A 24,369-nucleotide genomic window follows, 5' to 3' on the forward strand; every position below is an offset into this window, starting at 1 on the left:
GAAATTAATTGAAGAAACAAAACAAGAAAATGAAATGAAACTTCTCACTCACTATGCATAAAAAAAAATTGTGTGAAACAAAGTTCACAGTTATTTGGACATTTCTCTGTTCTTTTTTTTTTCTTATTTAATAGAAAGATAATACCTAAATTTCCATGCGAAGAACTTTGGCGAACCATATCAATGGATTGCAGTTGAATCATTTATGAAAATTGTAAAAGATCTTAAATTGTTGCAGAAAAGATATCCTAAAGAATTTATAAGTAGTGAATGGTTGTGATTTATGACTGAAGAAACATAAAGGTTGAATTTGTTGTCACTATTCATAGTAAAGAAGTCTTTTTTTAATAAATAAAATATGTAGGTTAATTAAAAGGGTATTAATGTTCAATAAGTATACAAACAATAATGAAGTATGTATGTGATGAAAATGGTAAGAGGAAAATATGAGTGTGAATTGATGAATAATTTTCTACAATATATTCACCAATTATTTCTTATATGGTACCTCGAATTTCGTTGAATTTTGAACTTAATAAACTGTTGCAAATAACATTTGAGATTTTTTAAGAAGAAGAAGAAGAGCAGAAAACTTAAAAAATCGTAAATTAAAAATGAGAGGAAACCCCTCTATTTATAGCTAAGAAATAGTAGTATTAATAGGTATCTTATCAGAAAAGTCACAACCTTTCGAAAAAATCAATGCTCATCAAAAAAGTCACAACCCTTTGAAAAAGGCACAACTCATCGAAAAAGGCACTACCCTTTGGAAAAGACACAACCATTTGAAAAAATCACAACCCTTCAAAAAAGTCGGAACTGATCGAAAATGTCACGACCCCTCAAAAAAGTCACAACCTTTCGAAAAAGTCACAACCCTTTAATGTGAAAAGGTCAAAAGGTATCTAGTCTTAATATAATATAATTAATTAAATGGATAAATAAATAAAATTGAGTACTTTTAATTGGGGGTATTATAGTAATTTAACATTTAAAATTTGGAAGTTCATGCTTTTAAGGTAGTATAGATATAGATATAGATATAGATATAGATATGATGATAGAATTGTATAATCTCACACGCACTCACAAAAATAAATATATACCACATTCAAATATAAGTTGAAATACTTAGAGAGAACAAGGAGGCCTATATCAAAGTTTGTTCAATTATTAGGTGGAACAATCAAGTCAAGAATTATTTATCAATCCTTTTTCCGTGAACTTTAATTTTTTGAGTAATAATATTGTAATAGAATAGGTGTGGAGAATAACTTGTGTATTATTCCATTATGTAAGATGAATATATACAATTACATTGAGCTTTAATAAAGGAAACTAAATAAGAAAAGACCCAAATATATTCTATCATATCCCTATATATTTGCTATGCTATATACACTACAACCAAATGTGTCTACATACATTAAGTAAGACCCCCCCTCAAGGTGGAGCATAGATGTTAGTCATGCCCAGCTTGTTACAAAGGTGATCAACTCGAGTCTCATTCAATGCTTTAGTGAACAAATCAGCAAGTTGCTTTCTTGTCTTCACGTAGCCGGTAGAAATGAGGCTTTCTTGAATCTTCTCACGAATGAAATGACAATCAACATTAATATGTTTAGTTCTTTCATGATACATCAGATTCGAAGCAATATGAAGAGCACATTGATTATCACACCAGAATTTTGTTGGTATATGATGTTTTAACCCAATTTCAGTTAAAAGATGATGTATCCACATAATTTCACACATAGACTATGACATAGCTCTGTATTTATATTCTACACTAGATCTAGATACAACACATTGCTTCTTACTCCTCCATGATACCAAGTTCCGTCCAACAAAGACACAATAGCCTTTAGTAGATCTTCTATCAATTTTGTATCCTGCCCAATCGACATATGCAAAACACTCAATATGTGTATGATTGTGATTGCTATATAATATGTCAAGTTCAGGAGCTCCTTTCAAGTAACATAGAATTTGTTCCATAGTTGTCCAATGTTTGATGGTAGGTGCATACCTTAACTGACTGAAAACACTTACTGTAAAAGCAATATCAGGATGAGTCACAATAAGTATAACATCTCACAACTAGAAAGAACTAGAAGGAAGTTTAAAATCTGGAAAATTCTAAGTAAGTTAAAGTGAGTTTTTGGTCAACTTCAAACAACCATAACTCCTAGCTCAGAATGATTTAGGTGTAGTTCCAGATATGGTTGGAAAGCTCTTGGAATGATCTTACCAACTCCTCTAAGTTTACGCGATTTCGAGTTCGTATGAGTGAGTTATGCCCTTTGGAAGCTGGGTTGTTCGAATAAGGAAATGCCCAATCCCGATTTTTGAAGTGTAGTTTGGTCCTTTCCTTACCCAATTAATTAAATCCATTTTTAATAAAATAGTTGGGGTCAAAACTGAGTTAGTTCATTTTACACTTTTGAGAAATAGAGTTAGGGCTTTTGGAGAAAGAACGCAAGAGAAAGGAGAAGAGGAAAAGCAAGAATCGCCAAGAACGATCGATTTTGGTTACGGATTCGCCAAGAAGTAGATGGGCGGTCCTTCATTGATCATATCAATTGAAAATATTGAGATCAACGATAGCTTATCTTATGAGGAGATTCCGGTTTAGATTCTAGATCGCCAAGTTCCCAAGTTGAGAACAAAGGAGGTTGCGTCAGTCAAAATCCTTTGGAGGAACCAATTTGTTGAAGAAGCTACTTGGGAAGCTGAAGAGGATATGAAGAAGATATATCCACTTCTCTTTGAAACCGGAGAAAATGTAGACCAAGGTACTAATTTTCTTCTTAGTACTATCTAAATTATGAGCGAGTATGTTCTTTGTTTGAAATTGCTTTTGGGATGTTTGAACTTGATGTTACCACCCTTAGCTTAGTAAGAGTAAATCTCATTCGAGGACGAATGTTCCCAAGGGGGAGATATTGTAACATCTCGCAACTAGAAAGAACTAGAAAGAAGTTTAAAATCTGGAAATAGTTATTTTTGGAAAGTATAAGGAAATCTGGAGAATTTTAAGTTAAAGTGAGTTTTTGGTCAACTTCAAACAACCATAACTCCCATCTCAGGATGAGTTAGGTGTAGTTCCAGATATGGTTGGAAAACTCTTGGAATTATCTTTCCAATACCGCTACGTTTGCACGATTCCGAGTTCGTATGAGTGAGTTATGCCCTTTGGAAATTGGGTTGTTTGAATAAGGAAATGCCCAATCCGGATTTTTGAAGGGTAGTTTGGTCTTTTTCTTACCTAATTAATTAAATCCCTTTTTAATAAAATAGTTGGGGTCAAAACTGATTTAGTTCAGTTTACACTTTTGAGAAATAGAGTTAGGACTTTTGGAGAAAGAACACAAGAGAAAGGAGAAGAGGAAAAGCAAGATTCGCCAAGAACGATCGATTTTGGTTGTGGATTCGCCAAGGAATTGACCTTACAAGGTATGTGAGTCTTTCATAGCATTGGGTTCGTTCACCCACATGCCAAGCATGTTTATTTCAGCGAAATTCGTCCTAAAAGAGTTTGAAAGTTGATGTTCTTGATAGATATTCTTGAATTTGAATGTCGTTCTTGAATTAGGCTGAATTGAGGAGTTTCTGAGATCTTTACGTTGAGTTTTAGAGTTGTTTTGAGTTAGGTTCTTGAGTATATATACTGGGTATCTGAATCTAAAATGAATTTGAGAACAATAGTCGAGTTTAGGCGAATTGGGGCTGGAAAACGAAGAAGGAAAAAGTCGGACAAGGAACAGGTTCCAGGTCCTCGTCGCGGACCTGTTCCTTCAAAGTGAAAAGTTGCTCCGCGTCGCGGTTAGGACGCGGAATCCTCTGTCTCAAATTTAATTTCGCGTCCTTTTATTTATCAAAATCTCCGCATCGCGGACTTATTCCAAGACAGTGATTTCGTGAACTTTACTAATGTTTAGCTATCGAAAATCATTCCTAAACAACATGAGATCTTTCCAAACACCAATCATAATCCTTGAATCCATAATTCAATTCAAGGATCAGTTAAGAGTCAAGTCAAGAGCATTTAAGATCAAAGTCAAGAGAAGTCAAGAGTCAAGTAAGAGAAGTTCATTTCAAGTTTTCATAAGTCTTTAACAAACGTTTTAACTTTGTTTTAAGACTTAAGTTTTGAAGTTGAGTAAAGAGTAAAAGCAAAGTTCATTTTCTTTAAAATGATATATGGGAACTAAGTATTTTCAAGAGTAAATGTTTTCACATTTAAGATGAGAGGAAACTGAGATTTCCAAAAGAGTTTTGAACAGCAAAAGGGAACATTGATTCCAAGAGAGCTTTTTAAGCTAAGTTTGAGCAATTATCTCAAACCAGAGAAGAAGTTGTTTTAAAAAAATATTAGCTAAGTATATTTTGGGAGTAGTATTGAGCATCGATATGGGGACGCAAGTTCATATTAACTCAAGCCCCCATAAACAATGTAGCCATCATGAGCAGAAAAAGGATCATACTTTTTAGATGATTCTTTAGAGCTTTTTAGCATAGACTAGTGGATCCACTTAGTAGATCAGGTTCTATACCGATGGAAAGGTATAGGACGGTCCTTGGCAACGTGAGGTAAAATGTTGTACCATCACTTAGGCTTATAATGATGGTTGTCGGTTAGAGAATCTCCCACATAAGTTATATTACTTTCTAAATGAGTAAAGTGAAGTTTGTTATTTCTTTATGTTTAACGAACTAAGATTGTTTTCAATTGTTTTATATGCTTTATATATATATATATATATATATATATATATATATATATATATATATATCGCATTTGTTCTATTGCTTTATATTGAGTTGAGTATCCATGAGTTGAGAAGAGTCAGGTAGGTGTTTCTTCCATAATCTCTTTCGAGCCTATGTTTGTTAGCATTCCAACTCGCATACTCGTACATTCAATATACTGATGCTAGTTGGCCTACATCTTATTATGATGCAGACGCAGGTAACCAGTATCAGCATACAACGCCTCGTTGATCCAGCTTGAGCATTCAGAGTCTGTTGGTGAGCCTCCTTGCATTCCGGAGGACTCCTTTATTTGCTTTCTAGTCTTTTAGATATTAGGATAATCGGGAGTCTTGTCCCGACATCCCTCTTTGTTTTAGAGGCTTCATTGACAATTAGTAGTTCAGTAGTCTTTGCATTATCATTATTATGTTAAAGACTTAGGTTACCACTTTTGGCCAAGTTGAATGTATAATCTTTAAAACATTCTCAGATATTTTATTAGTCAGTTCAGTTCATTGATCATTATAGTTATGAATATTGTCTTCCGCTGATTTAAGTAAGCCAGGCCAAGGGTTCACTTGGGGCCAGCAATAGTCTTCGAGTGCCAGTCCCGTCCAGGGTATTGGCTCGGGGCATGACAAACTTGGTATCAAAGACCAAAGTTCAAGAGTTCTAGGGAGTCTATGAAGTTGTGTCTGTAGAGTCCTAGTTATTAGTGTGAAGCGCACCATATCTATAATTAAGAGGCTGCAACACTTAGGAAATTATCTCACTTCTTTCACACTTTTGTCGTGCGTTAGAGTTTAATCTCTAAAAAGTTTCTTCTAATTCATGCTTGTGCGTGTTTTCAGATAATCATGCCTCCATGAAGAGCTGTCAGAGGTCGTCGTGCGAGACATAATGTTGAGGAACAAGAGTTACCCAATGCACCTGAAGTGCAACCTCAAGGCGAAGTCACCAATGTTGAGTTCCATGAGCCTATCCGGATGGTGAGCCAAGTTGTGACTAACCAGGTTGGGCAGTAAAGAGGGGTTCAACAAGAAGAGGCTGACACTTCAATGATTTGTGAGTTCTTGAGGATGAATCCTCCAAGTTTCACTGGTTCCAGCACTACTGAGGATCCAGATAACTTTATTGAGGAACTGAAAAAAGGTATTTGACGTGATGCATGTTGTTGATACTGAGAGAGTTGAGCTAGTTGCATACCAGATGAAGAATGTTGCTAGGACCTGGTTTGATAAGTAGAAAGGGGGTAGAGCTGAGGATGTACCCCCTGCGAGTTGGGCCTGTTTTGAGAAAGCTTTCTTGGGGTGTTTCTTTGCCTAGGAACTGAAAGAGGCCAAGGTACGTGAGTTCCTCACACTTAAGAAGGATTATCTAAGTGTTCATGAATATGGGTTGAAGTTCACCCAACTATCCTGTTATGCTCTGGAGATGGTTAAGGACATGAGAAGTAGAATGAGTTTGTTTGTTGCTGGGTTAGGCCGTCTATCAAGCAAAGAGGTCCAGGAAGCAATGTTTATTGGGGACATGGACATTTTGAGGTTGATGGTCTATGTGCAGCAGGTAGAGGAAGAGAAGCTTAGAGATAGAGATGAGTTCAAGAATAAAAAAGCAAAGATAGGAAATGAGTCTGGGCAGCAGAATGGTAGAGTGAATCGTTCGTCCTTTCAGACGAAAAATGGGCCTGCACCATCATATGTTAGTGCACTTAAACCTAAGAACAAAGGTGAGTATAATGGCCAGAATTCACAAAACTTCAGAGCTAGAACAGCACGGTCTCAAGGTAGTGTGGCACAAGGAGGTAGCTGGGCTCCTCTATGTGGTAGATGTGGTAGAAAACACTCAGGTAAGTGTCGTGATGGCAAGACAGGTTGTTTCAAGTGTGGGCAAGAGGGACACTTCATGAAAAAGTGTCCTAAGAATAAGCAAAATAGTGGAAATCCAGGCAATAGATCCCAGTCTTCATCAGTTGCTCCACCAGACAGGGCTGCATCTAGAGGGGCTACTTTCGATACTGGCGGAGGAACAAACCGCTTATATGCTATCACTAGTCGCCAAGAGTAAGAGGATTCGCCAGACGTTGTCACTGGTATGATTCGAGTCTTTGACTTTACTGTTTATGCCTTACTAGATCCAGGAACGAGTTTATCTTTTGTAACTCCATATGTTGCTATGAACTTTGATGTTATTCCTGAGCAACTTAGTGAACCATTCAGTGTCTCTACGCCTGTTGGTGAGTATATTCTAGTAGAGTGAGTCTACCGTGATTGTCCCATTTCCGTCAATCACAAAAGTACCATGGCTAATTTAATTGAGTTAGAAATGGTAGATTTTGGTGTCATTCGTGGTATGGACTGACTTCATGCCTGTTATGCCTCAGTTGATTGTAGAACTCGAGTAGTCAAGTTTCAGTTTCCAAATGAGCCACTCTTAGAGTGGAAAAGCAGTTCAGCAGTGCCTAAGGGTTGTTTCATTTCGTACCTTAAGGCAAGGAAGTTAGTTTCTAAGGGGTGTGTCTATCACTTAGTCCGAGTTAATGACTCAAGTGTTGAGGTACCTCATATTCAATCAATTCCAGTAGTAAAAGAGTTTCCAGAAGTCTTTCCTGATGATCTTCCCGGAGTCCCTCCTGAGAGAGAGATAGACTTCGGTATAGACCTTCTTCCAGATACTCGTCATATATCTATTCCGCCATATAGAATCGCACCAGCAGAGTTGAAAGAGTTGAAAGAACAGTTAAAGGATCTATTAGATACGGGCTTCATTCGACCAACTGTCTCACCTTGGGGCGCTTCTTGTTTGTAAGAAAGAAAGATGGTTTCCTTAGGATGTGTATAGATTACCGTCAGTTAAACAAGGTTACCATCAAGAATAAGTATCCTCTTCCGAGAATTGATGATCTTTTCGATCAGCTTTAGGGTGCTTCATGTTTCTCAAAATTGACCTCAGATTAGGCTATCATCAATTAAGAGTAAGGGAATGTGATATTCCAAAGACAGCTTTTAGAACTAGATATGGCCATTATGAGTTTTTGGTCATGTCATTTGGCTTGATCAATGCACCAGCAGTGTTCATGGATCTTATGAATAGAGTCTCCAAACCTTATTTAGATATGTTTGTTATCGTCTTCATTAATGACATACTAATCTATTCAAGGAATTAAGAATATCATGCTAGTCCTCTCAAAATTGTTCTTCAGACATTGAAAGATAGAAAATTGTATGACAAGTTCTCTAAGTGTGAATTTTGGCTTGAGTCAGTGACGTTCTTGGGTCACATAATTTTCGGTGATGGAATTAGAGTTGATACTCAGAAAATTAAGGCAGTGCAGAATTGGCCTAGACCCACATCTCCAACTGATATTAGGAGTTTCTTGGGTTTGGCTGGTTATTATATAAGGTTTGTAGAGGGTTTTTCGTCCATTTCATCCCCTTTGACGAAGTTGACTCAGAAAATAGTGAAGTTTCAATGGTCTGAAGCTTGTGAGAAAAGCTTTCAGGAATTGAAGAAAAGGTTGACTACTGCCCTAGTTTTAACTTTACCGAAAGGTACTCAAGGTTTTGTGGTGTATTGTGATGCATCTAGAGTTAGCTTGGGTTGTGTATTAATGTAGAATGGCAAAGTTATAGCTTATGCCTCTAGACAGTTGAAAGTTCATAAGAAGAACTACCCAATCCATGACTTAGAATTGGCTATTGTAGTATTCGCTTTGAAGATATGGCGTCATTATTTATATGGTGTTCATGTTGATATATTCACTAATCATAAGAGCCTTCAGTATGTGTTCGCCCAAAAAGAGATTAATCTCAGACAGAGGGGGTGGTTAGAATTGCTCAAGGATTATGACATGAGTATTATTTACCACCCAGGTAAGGCTAATGTGGTTGTTGATGTGTTAAACAGGTTGTCTATGGGTAGCACCGCCCATGTTGAAGAAGGAAAGAGAGTGTTAGCAAAAGATGTTCACAGACTGGCACACCTGGGATTCAGACTTATGGATTCCACAGAAAGAGGTATAGTGGTGACGAATGGGGATGAGTCATCATTAGTGTTAGAAGTAAAAGGCAAGTAAGACCCAGTCCCTATTTTGCTTGAATTGAAGGCAAATGTTCATAAGCAAAAAGTATTAGCTTTTGAACAAGGGGGAGATGGTGTATTGAGATATCAAGGTAGATTATGTGTACCAATGGTGGATGGACTCCAAGAAAGGATCATTGAGGAAGCTCATAGCTCCAGATATTCCATTCATCCGGGTTCCACAAAGATGTATCGTGATTTGAAAGAAGTGTATTGGTGGAATGGTATGAAGAAGAGCATTGCAGAATTTGTTGCTAAGTGTCCAAATTGCCAACAAGTTAAAGTAGAGCACGAAAGGCCCGGTGGTTTGGCACATAATATAGAACTTCTGGAATGGAAGTGGGAGATGATTAATATGAATTTCATCACAGGCTTGCCAAGGTCTCGCAGACAGCATGATTCTATTTGGGTGATCGTCGACAGAATGACAAAATCAGCCCATTTTCGACTGGTAAAGACAACCCATTCAGCAGAAGATTATGCCAAGTTATATATTCAGGAGGTGGTAAGACTTCATAGAGTTCCAGTCTCCATTATTTCAGATAGAGGTGCACAATTTACTGCACAATTCTGGAAATCTTTTCAAACAGGTTTGTGTTCAAAGATGAACTTAAGTACTGCCTTTCATCCTCAGACTGACGAATAAGCAGAGCGCACTATTCAGACATTAGAAGATATGTTGAGGGCTTGTGTGATTGATTTCAAAGGGAATTGGGATGATCACCTACCTCTCATTGAGTTTGCTTACAACAACAGCTATCACTCAAACATCCAAATGGCTCCTTATGAATCTCTTTATGGAAGAAGGTGCAGATGTCCTATTGGATGGTTTGAAGTTGGTGAAGCGGGGTTTATACGACCAGATTTAGTTCAACAAGCTATGGAGAAGGCAAAAGTAATTGAAGAGAGATTGAAAACAACACAGAGTTGTCAAAAATCCTACACTGATGTTAGAAGAAGGGGGGCGTTAGAGTTTGAGGTAGATGATTGGTTATATTTAAAAGTTTCACCCATGAAAGGTTTTATGAGGTTTGGTAAGAAGGGGAAGCTTAGTCCCCGATATATTGGACCTTATAGAATAGCCAAGAAGATTGGCAATGCAGCTTATGAGTGGGAGCTACCACAGGAATTAGCAGCGGTTCATCCGGTATTTCACATCTCCATGTTGAAGAAGTACATGGGCGATCCTTCATTGATCATATCAATTGAAAATTTTGAGATCAACGATAGCTTATCTAATGAGGAGATTCCGGTTTAGATTCTAGATCGCCAAGTTCTCAAGTTGAGAACAAAGGAGGTTGCGTTAGTCAAAGTCCTTCAGAGGAACCAATTTATTGAAGAAGCTACTTGGGAAGCTGAAGAGGATATGAAAAATATATATCAACTTCTCTTTCAAACCGGAGAAAATGCAGACCAAGGTACTAATTTTCTTCTTAGTACTATCTAAATTATGAGCGAGTATGTTCTTTGTTTGAAATTGCTTTTGGGATGTTTGAAATTGATGTCACCAACCTTAGCTTAGTAAGAGTAAATCTCATTCGAGGACGAATGTTCCCAAGGGGGAGATATTGTAACATCTCGCAACTAGAAAGAACTAGAAGAAAGTTTAAAATCTAGAAAGAGTTATTTTTGGAAAGTATAAGGAAATCTAGAAAAATTTTAAGTTAAAGTGAGTTTTTGGTCAACTTCAAACGACCATAACTCCCATCTCAGGATGAATTAGGTGTAGTTCCAGATATGGTTGGAAATCTCTTGGAATGATCTTTCCAACGCCTCTACGTTTGCGTTATTCCAATTTTGTATGATTTAGTTATTCCCTTTGGAAGTTGGGCTGTTTGAATAAGGAAATGCCCAATCCGGATTTTTGAAGGGTAGTTTGGTCTTTTCCTTACACAATTAATTAAATCCATTTTTAATAAAACAGTTGGGGTCAAAACTGATTTAGTTCAGTTTACAATTTTGAGAAATAGAGTTAGGGCTTTCGGAGAAAGAACGCAAGAGAAAGGAGAAGAGGAAAAGCAAGATTCGCCAAGAACGATCGATTTTGGTTGCGGATTCGCCAAGGAATTGACCCTACAAGGTATGTGAGTCTTTCATAGAGTTGGGTTCGTTCACCCACACGCCAAGAATGTTTATTTCAGCGAAATTCCTCCTAAAAGAGTTTGAAAGTTGATGTTCTTGATAGATATTCTTGAATTTGAATGTCGTTCTTGATTAGGCTGAATTGAGGAGTTTATGAGATCTTTACGTTGAGTTCTAGAATTGTTTTGAGTTAGGTTCTTGAGTATATATACTGGGTATCTGAATCTAAAATGAATTTTAGAACAATAGTCGAGTTTAGACAAATTAGGGCTGGAAAACGAAGAAGGAAAAAGTTGGACAAGGAACAGGTTCCAGGTCCTCGTCACGGACCTGTTCCTTCAGGGTGAAAAGTTGTTTCGCGTCACGGTAAGGACGCGGAATCCTCTGTCTCAAATTTAATTTCGCGACCTTTTATTTAGAAACATCTCCGCGTCACGAACTTGTTCCAAGACGTTGATTTCGTTAACTTTACTCATGTTTAGCTATCGAAAATTATTCCTTAACAACATGAGATCTTTCCAAACACCAATCATAATCCTTGAATCCATAATTCAATTCAAGGATCAGTTAAGAGTCAAGTAAAGAGCAGTTAAGATCAAAGTCAAGAGAAGTCAAGAGTCAAGTAAGAGAAGTTCATTTAGAGTTTTCATAAGTCTTTTACAGACGTTTTAACTTTGTTTTAAGACATATGCTTTGAAGTTGAGGAAAGAGTAAGAGCAAAGTTCATTTACTTTAAAATGATATATGGGAACTAAGTATTTTCAAGAGTAAATGTTTTCACATTTAAGATGAGAGGAAACTGAGATTTCCAAAAGAGTTTTGAACAACAAAAGGGAACATTGATTCCAAGAGAGCTTTTTAAGCTAAGTTTGAGCAATTATCTCAAACCAGAGAAGAAGTTGTTTTAAAACCATATTAGCTAAGTATATTTTGGGAGTAGTATTGAGCACCGATATGGGGACGCGAGTTCATATTAACTCAAGCCCCGATAAACCATGTAGCCATCATGGACAGAAAAAGGATCATACTTTTTAGATGATTCTTTAGTGCTTTTTAGAATAGACTAGTGGATCCACTTAGTAGATCAGGTTCTATACCGATGGCAAGGTATAGGATGGTCCTTGGCAACGTGAGGTAAAACATTGTACCATTACTTAGGCTCATAGTGATGGTTGTCGGTTAGAGAATCTCCCACAGAAGTTATATTACTTTTTAAATGAGTAAAGTGAAGTTTGTTATGGCTTTATCTTTAACGAACTAAGATTGTTTTCAATTGTTTTATAAGCTTTATATATATATATATATATATATATATATATATATATATATATATATCGCATGTGTTTTATTGCTTTATATTGAGTTGAGTATCCATGAGTTGAGAAGAGTTAGGTAGGTGTTTCTTCCATAATCTCTTTCGAGCTTATGTTTGTTAGCATTCCAACTCGCATACTCGTACATTCAATGTACTGTTGCCAGTTGGCCTGCATCTTATTATGATGCAGACGCAGGTAACCAGAATCAGCATCCAGCGCCTCGTTGATCTAGCTTGAGCATTCAGAGTCTGTTGGTGAGCCTCCTTGCATTTTGGAGTACTCCGTTATTTGTGTTAGTAGTTCAGTAGTCTTTGAATTATCATTATTATGTTAAAGGCTTGGGTTGCCAATTTTGGCCAAGTTGAACGTTTAATCTTTAAAACATTCTCAGTTATTTTATTAATCAGTTCAATTAAGTTCATTGATCATTATAGATTTGAATATTGTCTTCTGCTGAGTTAAGTAAGTCAGGCCAAGGGTTCGTTTGGGGCCAGCAATGGTCTTTGAGTACCAGTCCTGCCTAGGGTGTAGGCTCGGGGAGTGACAATAAGGTAGTTTAACTTTCCAACTAACATTATGTATAATTCTGGATCGTCAAAAGGATCGACATCAGCTTTCTTAAAATGCACATTAGGAACCACTGGAGTACTGCAGGATATGGCTGCTAACTTTCCAGTGTCTGCAAGTAGGTCAAGAATATACTTTATCTTAAGCAGAAAAATTTCCTTTTTGTTTCTATTCACTTCTATTCCCAAAAAGTATTCCATCTAGTCCAAGTCCTTTGTATAAAACCTAGTGTGTATGAAAGATCTGAGGGAAGAGATCCCAACATAATCACTTCCAATGATGATATATAACAAGGAGGATAGTTCCAGTTGCTAATTGCCGATAGAAGACTGAGTGATCACATTTGCTCATTTTCAGTCCAAAATCCTTAACTACCCTACTGAACTTTCCAAACCAAGCTCAGGGGCTTTGTTTCTAGCCATAAAAGGACTTCTTCAAATGACATACTTTTCCATACTCCCCCTAAGCAACAAAACCAGGTGGTTGCTCCATATACACTTCCTCTTGAAGACCACAATGAAGAAATACATTTTTTATTTCAGTCTGATGTAAAGGCCGATTCTCGGAAGCAACTAGAGAAATGAACAAGCAGACAGAAGAAAGTTTGGCAATCGAAGAAAAAGTGTCTGAATAATACACCCCATAAGTCTGAGCTTATCATTTAGACACAAGTCTGGCCTTAAGTCTTTCCACCGAACCATCTGGATTAACTTTATTTGTGAATACCCATTTACATTCCACTGATTTCTTTTCGTTGGGAAAATCCACTGAATCTCATATGTGATTTTTCTAAGGCTTGTATTTCCTCAAGCAAGGCATTAGACAATCCAGGATGATTCTAAGCCTCATACATTGCTTCGGGTACAGAGATAGAGTCTAGGGAAGCAATAAAAAATCAGGATGTAAAGGATAAGTGATCATAAGAAATAATAAAAATAGAATAAGTGGATTTGCAAGTTCTTGTATCCTTGAAAAGATAAATAAGGAGGTCAAGATTTTCTGGAGGATCCAGTGGATGAAAATCTGATGATGAAGGTTTGACATGACCCGAGTCTACACCCTGGACGTGGCCGACACTTGAGAACCATTGTTGGCCCCCAAGAGAACCCTCATACTGGCTGACTACAAGCGGAAGACTAACTCATGCATACACAAGCATCAAACTCAAAGAAATGTTATATCAAAATGTAATAAATCTCAAAACTCTCTGAATATACTGAGTATAAAACATAAGTTTTAAATAAAACATTTGAAAACTGAAAGACTCTCCAAAATTGTCTATTTATGAAGCCTCTAATGTATAAAAGGATGAGTGTTGGGACAAGACCCATGACTCCTCAAGAGAACTACTAGTAATAACTCATAAAAACTGGAGTCCTCCGGAAGCAAGGAGGCCTTACTCAAAAGCTGAAAAAATGATCTCAACAGACTCTTGTTGAGGATCCTAAGAACTTGTATCTGCATCATTAAAGATCCAGGTTGAATGACATCATTATATTGAATGTACGAGTATGTAATATAGATGAATAACAAATAACTAAATGAAAGGACTGTAGTAGATATAGTTATATACTCAACTGAATGTAAAGAAATAAAGAAGTGAAATCATTAAAACTTTACAAAGTACCTACTCATCTATGAACTCAACATATTAAGTGATATAATAAAAATACACTTTTAACTCTATTTGGAAAATTCTCTAAACGACAACCATCACTATGAGCTACGTGATGATACAATGTCTCACTCACGCTGCCAGAATTGTCCTATTCCTTGCTGGGATATAGGACACCTTAACTAAGTGGATCCACTAAGCTCTGCCCGAAGGCACTTAGGATTTATCTAAAAAGTATGATCATGTACCCATGTTGGCATACATGGTTTATGAGAAATGTGAGTTGTCTAAACTCATCCCCATATCGGTGATCAATACTACTCCCAATAATATATAATCATGCTCATATTTAAAAAAACATACTCTTCCTCTGATTTGAGATAATTGCTCAAAGTATCCTCTTAAAAGAGGTAACAACTCTTGAAATATCTTTGAACTCATAACTCATTTGTATATCAAAGTTTCTCATTTATCAATATAAAAATTGATACCCTTGGAAATACATAGTTCCCTTATATTCATATTTGAAAACTCTTTCTCAAAAATATATCAAAATCATATTGTGATACTAGTTTCTGGACACGTGCGTTGCACGTGTACCCATCTAAATTGACATAAATTCTTTCAAATTATCATTGTATTAAAAATGGTTTTATAATTAAATTACATGAATATCGTTCATTTTCAAAAATAGTTCAAATAGTTGGAATCTACTCTTGGATACCAATAACAAATTAAAATATGACAGCAAAGTATCTCTTCTCCAAATGAAATAAAAGATGATAAGATTTAGTACATTAAAATACTATAATTGTAAACACAAATTAATATATGTATATTCTTATATCATATGTTAATTACATGCAAGACAAAGTTCAGAGAAAAGAAGAAAGATGAAAAATGAAAAGAATTTGATAGTTACTTCTTAGAGTTAATTAAAATAAAATGAAGGCTACAATTAATAATCCATATTAATTTTTATTTATCATTAAGGGATCATATCAAGTATTGAATCCTACCAAGTTAATTTTTTAAAAAAATGAGCTTAGAATACAGAAACATAGCATCAACGAAGTGACAACTTAAAATATGAAACGATATCAAAAGTTGATACATTGAATTTTGCTTTCTCAAAATGAGACAAAAGGATAAATAAATAAGGATAAACATTTATATCATTACTAGTAAAATTACCCTAATATCACGGAATTTATAAAAGAATACTTAAAACCTATCAGAAATTAAAACTAAAACATTATATTATCTTACATACAAGATTACGTAGTAACAAACATTAATAATGTAAAGGAAAATGAAAATTATTACATCTTATCATTTAGCCTTAATAACATAAGCATAAATTATAAATTAATGATTGTAAAAGTACATGCCAAGATCTGTAACATAAGCAATAGTGTCAGTAAGCCACTCAACATGAGTAAAGTATACAAATATTTAATTGTGAAGAAGAAGAAGAAGGAGAAGGAGAAGGAGAAGGAGAAGGAGCAGGAGGAGGAGGAGAAGAAGGAGGAGAAGGAGAAGGAGAAGGAGAAGAAGAAGAAGAAGAAGAAGAGGAGGAGGAGGTTCAGAATTCTTGTTGTGCTTAAATGAGAGGAAATCCCTCTATTTATAGACAACAAAGGTTAGTGTGAACAAATGTTTATTGTGCCTTATAAGAAAGGTTACAACTATTTGGAAAAGTTGCAACCCGGAAAGGTCACAACTAGGGGTGTACATTTCTGGGTTGGTTCGGGTTTTTCAACTATCAAACCAAACCATTTGTGTAAAAATTTTAAATTTATAAACCAAACCAAACTAATAAAATTCAAATTTTCAGGTTTTTCAACTTCGGGTTGGTTCGGGTTTTTCAAATACCAAACCAAACCATTGTGTCGAATTTTAAATTTATAAAACAAACCAAACTAATAAACCTCAGATTTTTTCAAATTTTTGGATTTTTTCGGTAAAGTTTGCATACAAACATATAATTAACTTGTGCTCCAAATATTTCTTTAGTCCAACCAAAATAAAATTATCTAAGGTGTTTTTTAAAAAAAATAACACAATATGAAATGAGTACTGATGACACTAAAATATTCAATAAAAAATAATAATGAAATCATCATATAAAATAAATATTGCAAAGTCATAATGAAAATGATCATAATTTAAAATTTACTAAATCATACTAAATAAGTTTAATAAGTATTAGTTACATTACTAAATATTTAAGGAAAATTAAAATTAGATTATGTATTTTAATTGTCTAAACCAATGTAAAACTAAAGAACAAATATTCAATATTATTTTCATTCTTAGTGTTGAATTGATTTTATTTTATTTTTGCATTAGTATTAATTTGATTTTGATTTAAGTTTTATTATAATTATCAATATCTATGAACTATAATCTTTATTGGAACATTCTGAATTCTAAGTTTTAAACTTGAAATAATATATTAAAAGATAAAAACTATGAAATAGTATAAGAAATATTTTAAAATTATATCAAAGTAAATAATTTTATATATAAAATAAAATTTTAAAATTACATATATAACGTCGGGTTGGTTTGGTCTCGGGTTGATTTTTTTTAGTTAAAACCAAACCAACCCGAATATAGTTAGATTTTTTTCCCAATACCAAACCAAGTCAAACCAAACCACTAATTGGGTTTTTTTTCCGGTTTGACTCGGTTTATGGTTTGGTTCGGTTTTCGATTCGATTTTGTACACCCCTAGTCACAACCTTTCATAAAAGTCATAACTTTTCATAAAAGCCGCAACTCTTCATAAAAGTCGCAACTCTTCATAAAAGTCACAACTCTTCATTAAAGTAGCTACTTTTCATTAGATTCGCAACTTTTCATGAAAGGGAAGGCTAATTTTGTAAATAAATAAATTAAAAGGGAATTCTGGTTAATTAATGATTGTAAAAGTACATACCAGGATCTGTAACATAAGCAATAGTGTCACTGAGCCACTCAACAAGAGCAAAGAATACAAATATTTAATTGTGAAAAAGAAGAAGAAGAAGAGGTTCAGAATTTTCGTTGTGCTAAAATGAGAGGAAATCCCTCTATTTATAGACAACAAAGGTTAGTGTGAACAAGTGTTTATTGTGCCTTATCAGAAAGGTTACAACTATTTGGAAAAGTTGCAACCCGAAAAGGTCACAACCTTTAAAAATCGCAACTCTTCATAAAAGTCGCAACTCTTCATAAAAGTCACAACTTTTCATAAAAGTCCCAATTCTTCATTAAAGTCGCAACTTTTTATTAGAGTCGCAACTTTTCATGAAAGGAAAGGCTAATTTTGTAAATAAATAAATTAAAAGGGAATTCTGGTATATATATATATGATATCTTCCGTGAATTAAAGAAGTTATTAATAATTTAATTATACGTTACTTTCTCCATTTCAAATTATTCATCGTGTTTCATTCTTGTTACACCCTTTCAGAAAAAATTGATAAAAAATGTAGTTTTATATATTCTATATTACATACCCCTTACAAAAAATAAACATAAATAAGTAATTAATAAAATCTTAAGAACAAATTAAATAACTTTTACTATCAATTAACATAGTACAACAATTTAATCATTTAAAAGATCAAGTAAATTATAATTAATTTTTTTTTTTTACAAATTACATCACACAAGTATATTAGTAAAGAATCATGATCTTATATTTTGATGCATGACCCTTTATTTTACATTCAAAGAAGGAAATTATGAACTAAATAAACATATCCTTCTTAAAGATCATTCACCTTTGTTCTCTAAAAAAAAAAAGTAAAAAAATGCTTTGTTTAAGTATACATAATTATAACTTGGTTATACATATGTTAATCCTTTTGAATGAAGGTAATTTATCATTGTCGACTTATACTTTAATCAATTACAATGGTATATATACATGTACTAAATGTATATACAAATTAGCTATACAATAGACTTTATGTATACAAATTATATACAACAAATTCATTAATTTGAATGAAAGTATTCTATCGCAATCAATGTAAACTTCAAATTAATTGTAAAAGTTCACATCTACTAATTGTATCACGAAGAGGACATTAATCATATGTTTGTCAAACTTTAGAAGATAATCAGTACCTTAGTAATTAGACTTAGATGAGGAGGATAGGCTCGGCCTCCATTAGCAAACCTTGCAGCTGCTTCATTTGCATAAGGCTGAGGGCCGACGCGAGGGAAACGATCACTCAGCTTCCCATGCACCTTCGTCATTAAGCCCATCAACCACCTCAATTTCTGCTGCCATGGCCTTGGTGTATGCGACCCCAACAAGATCACGATATGAAATTAGAGACAATATTGAGTGGCAAGAGGCGCAAACTTGTTGGTAAACCTGGTGACCTCGACAATATTGTTGCATCTTCTTTGAAACCTAGTGTAAAATATAGCGTTTGAAAAGCAAAAAATTGATAACCCTTCTGTAGACACAAAAATAAGGCTACGCAGTACGAACACCAACTACACCTATACCAATAAAAAGAGAATATAAACTAAGAAACTTTAACAATATCGATCTAGCAGCACATAAGTACTTATGAAGCATGGTCATAAGAACTGAGGATGCCTTCGTGATAGTTGGGACACTCTAGTCGTCTGCCTCATCAGAATAAATAATTGTTGCAAAACTAAGGAGCCTAGGCACTCGATTCGACAGATGACAAATGTAGGGATAATCGAAAAATTATAAAAGAATGTGTATAATCAAAAGTTAGATAAGTGCAAATTAATCATGATATAAATGCCTGAGAATATTAACAATTTTTCTTGGATAACGTGACTTTTTGCTAATACATGAACCATCTTAAATTGCATGTAAATTTCAAAATAACCTTTGGAATTCCAAAAAAGATCTGTTATTTTTTTTTTCATTGAAACATTATTGATTGTGTGATAATTTAGTTTCTAAGCATAAGTTATTAGAGCAACAATGTTGATTTAATAAATGAAAAATGGTCATTTAATTTTTTTAGAAATATTTAATATTTAATTAATTAGTTTTTTATAAAAAAAAAAAATTAATGTAGGGGTAAAATGGTTATCCAATTTTGCAATTTGGTGCTTTCCACTTTTAATATATATATATATATATATATATATATATATGTATATATATATATATATATATTATGATGATATAATATGATGGTGATATGATGTTGATGATAATTAAATTAACTATACATATAGATTATAGATGATAAATATTATTTAATTAGGAATTAATCTAAGGAAGTGCAAAAGTCATTAACATTGTTATTAAAATGATATAATTTAACATTTAAATTAAATAATTAAATGCTTTTATAATTTTTAATTTATTATAGGGGTAAAATCGTAATTCAACTTTTAACTTTTTTTGTTCCCACTTATAGTAATATATGATATGATATGATATATGATGATCATTGATGACTCGGTAAGTCGTACTGCATAAACATTGATGGCATAACTAGATACCATATTGCTAAAACATTGATGGCATACTCGATTGTCATACTTTTAGAAGCTCTTTCTCAAAACCCATATTTACTTCCTCAAAAACACAGTTTAAAACACAAGTTTTGACTTTAAAAAGCTTCTCAAGATTTATAACTCAATTCATAGGGTTCATGCAGAATTATGGACATGAATGACTCAACTCAGGGATCTTAATAGCAATATGGAAACTCAGTACTCAAAACTCAAAAACTCAGAACTCAACGATGCTACTTATCTCAAAAATACTCAATTCATAGGGTTCATGCTGAAATATAGACATGAACGAATCAACTCAAGAATCTTAATGCATAACATATGACAATTCAATAATTAGGAATAGAATTTCAAAAAGAATCCAGAACTCAAGAACTCAAAATAAACTCATCTCAAGAATACTAAAATTTAGGGGTAGAAACCTAGATTACTCTTTTACTGATTTGAAAGTAGATGTAGAGCGTTAGGACGAACTATTTCAACACTATGATGGACTTACATACCTGTAAGAACAAGGTTCTTGAAGAATCTTGAAGAAGAACTTGATTAGAAGCCTTGAAACCCTAGATTGAAGGAGAAAAATCAAGAAAACGTTTCTTGAGATTCTTAAATTAGTTTCTTGAAATCTCTATGGCCAAGAATTATGATTTTCATTAGTGATTCATAATTGTATGGAGGAATTTGAATAGAAAGAATTGAATTCTTGGAGAAAAACTTACCTTGAATAATCTTGAATGGAGTCTTCTACTTTGATTTTTTCTGAGGGTTTTGCCTTAGGGTTTTGAGAGAGAAGAGAATGGTAGGATTAAGAGATGAAAATATGATTGTTTTGAGCCTTTAATTAGTCAAGAAATTCGTTTAGAGTTCTTTTAAAGGTAAAAAGACAAAAACACTCATTTTTAATGTTTTCTCGTGGGCTAATTCGTCACTACATTGTATCAGGTTACTAAAATGGTCATAACTTTTTACTCAAAACTCAGATTATTGCGAAATTGGTGGCGTTGGGAAAAAGATTCAAATACCTTTAATTTGATAGGTTCATGTAACTTTTTATATTCTAAGAGATATGATCATTTGAAGTTGACTCAAGTAGAATCCTACACCAAAACTTAATTGGTAAGGAAACTTTCAACTCAACTTTGTGCTAGGAGTTTTTAGTGACCTTAATTGATATCCAAAATCATTCCCACACTATCGAATTTAACTTTAGATATATGAGAAATTTAAGAATTGCCCGATAAGACCTTATATGAAGAAAAAAAATCGGGTCTTAGCTTAGAAATTTTCAAGGTGTTACAGAAGGAACTGGTGCAGGATATGTAGCATTAGTATCTTGCCTTCTCGAGTAAACTAAAACAATAGGCGGTCTTGCTATCACATATGAAGCAGGTAATGAAGGGACAATACATGATTGGTTCTCAATAGAAGGACCGAAAGATGGATCAAAATATCATTTGATGGTACTATCAAAGAATAAGTAACTTGATACGCTAACCATTCATCTTCCAAGTATTTTCCAAGTTCAATAGAGTAACGTCGATCACCATCTGGAGACGAGAGTAGACCAAAAAAAAACACTTTACTACTTTAGGATTCAACTTAGTAACAGATGGCCGAACATCTCAAACATAACATGTACTTCCAAACACCTTAGGTTCCATAGAAAATAATGACTTATATGGAAAAAGGATACTATATGGTACATTACCAACAAGCACATAAGATGACATGTGATTGATCAGAAAAGATGTTGTAGAAACTGGATCTGCCCAATAATGTTTAGAAACTTTCATTTGGAACAATAGTGTATGAGCTGTCTCAAGTAAATGCCTATTCTTCCTCTCAGCAACTCCATTTTGAGAAGATGTATCAATACATGAAGACTGATGAAGAATATTGTATTGTCTCATGTGTGATTGAAACAATTTTTACATGTAATCTTTAGCATTGTCACTTCTTAAAATTCGTACAAAAGCATTGAACATACTTTTGATTTCAGCATAGAAGGCACAAAAATGAGTGAACACTTCAGAACGACTCTTCATAAAATAAATCTAAGTCATTCGAGAGAAATAATCCACAAAAGTGACAACATACCCGTGTCCAGTTTTGGAAACAATTAGACATGGTCCCCAAACATCAGAGTGAACTAATTCAAAAGCTGAGTCAGCCTGCTAATTAACTTGAGGACCTACTGAGAAGTAGTGTTGTTTTGCAAATCGACATGACTCACATTCCAATGAAGAGATATTCTAAAATCGAGGACAAATTTTCTCCAACATAGGTAAAGAAGGATGTCCTAATCGACAATATGTTTCAAATGGAGACAAGACAATGGAACATGCAACAAATTGAGACCCATATTCATCAAGTATGTAAATACCATCATATATATGTCCTTCACCAATAACTTGATTTGTTGTAAGATCAAGAAACAGACAATGATCAGGAAAGAATGAGATATAACAATTGAGGTCTTTAATAAGTCTGCTGATAGATTGTCACGCCCCGAGACTACACCCTAGACGTGGCCGGCACTCGAAGACCATTGCTGGTCCCCAAGCGAACCCTCATCCTGGCTGACTCCAAGCGGAATACTAACTTAAGCATACAAGAGCTTAAAACTGAAAAAAAAAGTTTATAAACTCAACTTTACAAATCTTTAACTCAAAAGAAAACTCTGATAATAGAATATATATACAACTCGCCATAAAAGGAAACTTTAGTCTTCAAAACATTTAACAAAATAAATGAAGAGACTTTTGAAACTCTATTGTCTATCTATGAAGCCTCTAACTGATAAAGATGGAAGCCGGGACAAGACCCACGACCTCCTAACAACTGATACAACTGAAAGGTAAATGAAATCCTCCGAAAGCAAAGAGGCTTGTCATAGCTAACTGGAACTCCCGGATGTATCAACGAATCTCCTGTTGATGATCTTGAATACCTGTGTCTGCATCATAAAAAGATGCAGGCCAAATGGCTCAGTACGTGGAATGTACGAGTATGTAAGCTGGAAATCTAAACAACATAGGCTAGAAGAAACACTGGAATAAACTGAATAACTTACCTCTTTTTCAAACTTTCTCAACTCAAGGAATACTCAAAACTACTCAAACTTACTCAACTCAAAAGATAGATACTGGACTCAAAGACAGATACTCAACTCAAAGATATATACTCAACTCAAGATATATACTTAACTCAAAGATACTTAACTCAAGGATACTCGACTCTTGAATAACTGAACTCAACCTGACTGACTTCTTTCAATATAAGGTAATTTAAAACAAGTGCGATATAAAGAAAGACTGTTTAAAACATGCTATAAACTCTGTGTGTATACAAGGATACAATAAGCCTGAGATGTATATAGAAATACAAATGAACTGATGTATATAAAATACAATAATTTCTGTGTATAAAAATACAATAACTGTTGTGGGAGTTTCTCTAACCGACAACCATCACATAAGAGCTATAGTGATGATACAGCGATCGACCTCACGCTGCCAGAGCATCTTATACCCGGCCAAAGGTATAAGACCTGAACTGCCTAATGGATCCACTAGTCTAATCTGAAAAGGATTCATCTAAAAAGTATGATCCTTTTCTACCCATGGTGGCTAACATGGTTCTATGGGGGCTATGGGTTCTTTGAACACTCCCCCAATTCGGTGCTCAATACTACTCCCAAAAATGTACTGGCTCTTATGTTTTTAAAACATATTTATTCCTGCTGATATGAGATAATTACTCAAAAACTAGCCCGAAGGCTCTTTTGGAAATCTCAGTTTCCAACCTTGTTTAAATGTAAAAACATTTCTTTAAAACTTCTTTGGGAATACATAGTTCCCTAATAACTTTGAGAAAATGAACTCAACTCTTTACTATTTACTTTACTTGAACTCTTGGCTTGATGTGAAATTCTTAACTTAACATGAAACTCTTAACTTTTGACTTGACTTGAAACTCAATACTTTTCACTCGACTTGAAACTCTATACTTAACTTGGAACTCTATACTAACTTGGAACTTAAGCCTTAGAATGAAGTTAAAACGTTCAATGAAGACTTGTGAAAAGTTTGAAGACTTGCTTTGACTTACTTAACTTCTCTAAGCTTAACTTCTAACTTCACTTGACTTGGAAACTAACTTCACTTGACTTGGAAACTAACTTCACTTGAATTGGAATCTAACTTCACTTGAATTGGAAACTAACTTCACTTGAATTGGAATCTAACTTCACTTGAATTGGAAACTAACTTCACTTGAATTGGAAACTAACTTCACTTGAATTGGAATCTAACTTCACTTGAATTAGAAACTAACTTCACTTGAATTGGAAACTAACTTCACTTGAATTGGAATCTAACTTCACTTGAATTAGAAACTAACTTCACTTGAATTGGAATCTAACTTCACTTGAATTGGAAA

General features: G+C 34.2%; 3 protein-coding genes across 4 annotated transcripts in view; 2 read left to right on the top strand and 1 right to left on the bottom strand.

Annotated features, from left to right (window-relative positions):
• The window catches only part of LOC125831588 (pentatricopeptide repeat-containing protein At5g01110-like), an 809,602-nt gene that overhangs the window by 712,957 nt on the left and 72,276 nt on the right, over positions 1-24,369 (bottom strand). The window lies entirely within an intron of this gene.
• LOC125831646 (uncharacterized) overlaps positions 1-24,369 on the top strand; it is an 831,707-nt gene that overhangs the window by 205,474 nt on the left and 601,864 nt on the right. The window lies entirely within an intron of this gene.
• Positions 6,271-24,369, top strand: part of LOC125831008 (uncharacterized) — a 30,775-nt gene continuing 12,676 nt past the window's right edge. Inside the window, exon 1 of the mRNA XM_049510200.1 lies at positions 6,271-6,808. Coding sequence (XP_049366157.1) covers positions 6,271-6,808 — 538 coding nt within the window. The remainder of the gene's footprint in view (positions 6,809-24,369) is intronic.

The sequence above is a fragment of the Solanum verrucosum genome, unplaced genomic scaffold (assembly GCF_900185275.1).
Source record: "Solanum verrucosum unplaced genomic scaffold, falcon-dt-bn FXZP01000049.1, whole genome shotgun sequence".
In the NCBI taxonomy this organism is placed as follows: Eukaryota; Viridiplantae; Streptophyta; class Magnoliopsida; order Solanales; family Solanaceae; genus Solanum; species Solanum verrucosum.